The 4,179-nt window shown below is 29.5% G+C and overlaps 1 protein-coding gene across 1 annotated transcript in view; it reads left to right on the top strand.

Moving 5' to 3' along the window:
* Positions 1-880: 880 nt before the first annotated feature.
* LOC106468726 (rab-like protein 2A) overlaps positions 881-4,179 on the top strand; it is a 30,005-nt gene continuing 26,706 nt past the window's right edge. The window contains exon 1 of the mRNA XM_013929170.2: positions 881-1,002. Within this exon, the coding sequence (XP_013784624.1) occupies positions 881-1,002 (122 nt within the window). The remainder of the gene's footprint in view (positions 1,003-4,179) is intronic.

Raw genomic sequence — 4,179 nt, forward strand, 5'->3', positions numbered from 1 at the left:
ACCTCCGTTCGTTAGTTAATTTTCCGTATAATTTCTTTTCGAAGAAACTTTAGCGTTACATGTCATTTCTTAAATGAAACTAGTTTATTCTTTCTAAATAAAACTTTGCAATACACTTAATTTCCACAGTCACGCTATAACAAACGCTATAAGTCACAACGAACGTCTCACGTGCTCGACTCAACAATACCTCTCTCTGTCCGCAGTTCAATTACTCATTACATGACATTGTTGCCGTCACGTCTTGACCGTCTTATATATAAAAGAATACCGAATCTAGTAAACGCTAGAGCATTCAGGAAGGGACGTGAACGTTCTAGAAGTTCATGACGTGTTACTAGGGTCACGTGACTTCCGCAGTCGTAACAATATACACACTTCATATAGTGCACATTACATAAAAATGATACTATTTCTAAGAAAAAAATATTGTCTGCGCTCACTAAACCCAAGAAAACAAGTACACAAGATTAAGAATATGATACAGAAATATTGTATGGATGTGTGATATCTGTGTCATCACAAAGCTTAGAAAAAATGAGGCAAATTAGCAAAATTAGATAGGCTTAGCGATGTATTTTTTAAAATATTCTGCGCAGGAAACCGTCATTTTGGAAGTGTAAGAATCTATTTAACAAAATACTAAGATTTGCTGTCTACAAGATTATATTTTGTCCTAGATGAATATGTGCAGACTTAATTCGAAGCGATTTCAGTAAACGGTTAATTGTAAGAAATATTTCACTGTTCGTTTATATTACTCAGCAGTATTTTTGTGAAAAGTTAGTGTCTCAGATACTAATATTTATTCCACATTTTCTAATTATCCTAGCAGACGAATTATTTCCCATAATCCACTACTCGCATGCTTGAAGTGAAAATGGCTACGAATGGCACAAGTAGTTCGGTGTCTGAACAACCTGATTATTCTATTCCAACTTCTGATGGAAGCAACAGAGTGAAAGTTATCTGTTTAGGAGACAGCGCTGTCGGAAAATCCAAGTAGGTTGTGCAGAAATAGTGTGTTATTAATTAATATGTCTTGGTGAAAGCTTACCTTTTTATTCCAGCAACCAGTCTATAGTATTAGTATTACTTTAGTTTAGTGTTGATACTATTAACTTGTATTGTGGTACTGATACGAGTGGTAGGACTATGGCTTCATTTGATTCATAATCATATTAATAATAATATTACTATTACTAGTAATAGACTAACATTTTCGAAGCAAACTAGAGCAGTAACAATTGTAAATTTAAAAATTTATACAGACATTAATCATTTACATTTTTTAATGACTCGTGTAATAAATATGTCACTCGTCTTAAGCCTGAATGTTTTGTATTTTGTTAAGTTTCAACAGTTAAATACAATAACTCCAATAAGTGCAAGTAGGCCCTAAAATTAAATATAGATAGTCACAAATCAACTTCTAAGTTTTTCTTTTTCCATGATTGAAATAGATGGATATAAAACTACCATTGACAGGGGAGTGATTATCTAAGAATCGTATTTTGAGGCTTTGCCTTTTAGTATAGCATTTCAACTTGTTGAATCAAAATTTACCAGTTAACAACCCCACAAGTTCTGTACAATAGTGTAGACTATATGACACTCTGCTTCTCACATTGTCATAATCTTAATGAAATACATGTAATTGTACATTAAGCATAATATTCAATATTTTAAAAATTGCATATCATTGGTTCGATGATAGCAAGTATTTACTGAATAGATGCATTTCTCAAATTAAGCTTATTGCAAGTTTAACATTATGATTCATTCAGACAACTTGGTTGTAATAAATTTACTATTCTTGTCATAAATGTAACTTGCTCACAGCATGAAAGGAAGTGTCGTAAACATAAGAAAAACTTTAGAATGGTAAATTTCAAGCATTTTATTAGACCAACAGGTGTGAGTAGAGCTAAGTGATTAACCCAATTAATTGATTTAATCTATCACCTTATAAGTATTGATTAGATTGATTAGTTGTCATGTAAACTAATGAATTAATCAAAGTTATGATTAACTTGACTGATGTTCCACAATTTAGTCAACTAATCAAAATTAATGTATCTGATTATAACAATTTTTTAATATTTCAACCAACCAAGAAATAAAAATATTAACATTATGATTTCTCATTATTACTTTCCATTTATTTAAGGTTGTTCAGTTTAATCAACTAGTTTCACAAACTAACATAATTACAGTGATTTGCCAAAGTAGGAAAAATTTTTTTAAATTTTAAGTAACTTAGTTTTTGTAGTTTTCACTATTTTGTTTCAATACCTATTTGTAGCATCAAAACTTCCTACATGGCTATAGCTAGCTCAGTTACATATATATTGATCCTTACTTGTCTTTATTAAACTTAAAAGCATTTATTGTACTTGTTTGACAACAGAATAATCGTTGGACTCGAGTGATTATATTAAATTAATTTATCATTCTCACATGAAACATGGAATAATTGAAAATAGTAATAATCTGAAACACTAATTTCAATTACTTCATTATTTTTGTAAGTTGAGCCAAAGTAAGGATAAAGTTGTTTAGATTTTAAGTAACTCAGTTTTTGTAATTTAGACTTTCTTGTTTCAATACTTTTTGTAACAGTAAAACTTTATATTACTATAGATAGCTGGGTTACGTATATATTGACCCCTGCTTGTCTTTGTTAAATTAAAAATTTTCTTTATTGTACATCTTTGTTTTCTTTTCATTAGCTATATTTTTGTGTGTCAGCAATACCAAGAATAGGTCACATAAGATGTCTGTGATGTATTGGTTTAAATTTCCAAGTACACTGATTTTACATACATTTTGGAAGATAGTATTGTTGACATCTGTAATAAACATCTGTGTAGGTACTGTAATTTGTCTTTTACACTGTATGTGTTTGAAATGTACATTATTTCATGATATATCAGTTTCAGGATTCTTTGGCACTATCGAGTGTCACAATCACCAACAGACATGGGGTCTATTCCAATTGTGTGATTACAATTACATTTTTAAGGAAAAAAGCAAAAAATAAAATGTTAAAAACAAACTCTTTTTATTTCATTAAACTTCAAAATAGATCAACAAATTAATTACATATCACCCAAGTGATCCAAAAACATAGTTTAAATCTGAACTTTTATTCCCAAAATGTTTCAAGTCAGCTGTTACACTGAATAAATATCAATTGTTCAAATTTTTAGTCTGTCAAGTTGCATCCTTCTGGTTTGAAGACTTTGCCTGCAATCGAGATAAGTCATTCAACAGGGGTACTAGAGGCTGGAATCTGAAGGCTTAACCCTTTCTATATAGGTCACAGGTGAAAGGCCATGCCATCTCATTTGTTGACTCACATTCAAAATTTTATTAAACTACTATTTCATGAATTTATGTCACTAAGTTTGGTATCAAACTGTAGATTATAAAACATAGTTTTGAACTATACATTGCTCAATTTGTTAATTTAAAAGTAAATATTAAAAAATACAGATAAACATTGATTTTTGTGTGATACATGGTATGTTGAATGCAGCACTTGTTCAAATTAGATGTTTGTGAAGTCAAAATACTAAGTCTATAGTATCATATGAATTAGAAACTCAACTTGCAGATATTGACAAGCTAGAATATAAAAAAAGAAGGTCTTTTCTATTTCGTAAGATATTGCTTACGTAATAAATCAAACATAGTGGCACCCCGCTCACTTCCTTCCATTTATAGAAATGTTGACTTATAAACACTTACTTCTGTATATGACATGAATAACCAATCAGAAGCTCAGAATGTCCCCCTAGTGGTTTTCTAAGCCTTTCTATTGTACCTAGCATCAAATCAAGATTTCAATGAGGTAAATTGTGTCTTTAGTCTGCTTGAAATTTCATATTTTTTTTAGAGTAAAATACATTATGTAGTAATTTATGATTTTTTAGTTATTCAAAGTATATATAACAGATAAAATATAAAGTTTTTTCTTAAGAAACATTTGATAACTATTTGGACATTATAAAGATTTTGCATGTGAAATTTCATAATTTTCTGATGTATAAAAGTATTTTTAAAGATAAGATGAAAATTGCTTTGCATGATAGATAGGCAAGATGTGAAAAGAAAAAAAAGACATGAAACATTGCTTTAAAATCTTTAAGACTTAATAAAAAAAATTAGATACTT

This window comes from Limulus polyphemus, unplaced genomic scaffold (genome assembly GCF_000517525.1).
Source record: "Limulus polyphemus unplaced genomic scaffold, Limulus_polyphemus-2.1.2 Scaffold3137, whole genome shotgun sequence".
Classification (NCBI taxonomy): domain Eukaryota; kingdom Metazoa; phylum Arthropoda; class Merostomata; order Xiphosura; family Limulidae; genus Limulus; species Limulus polyphemus.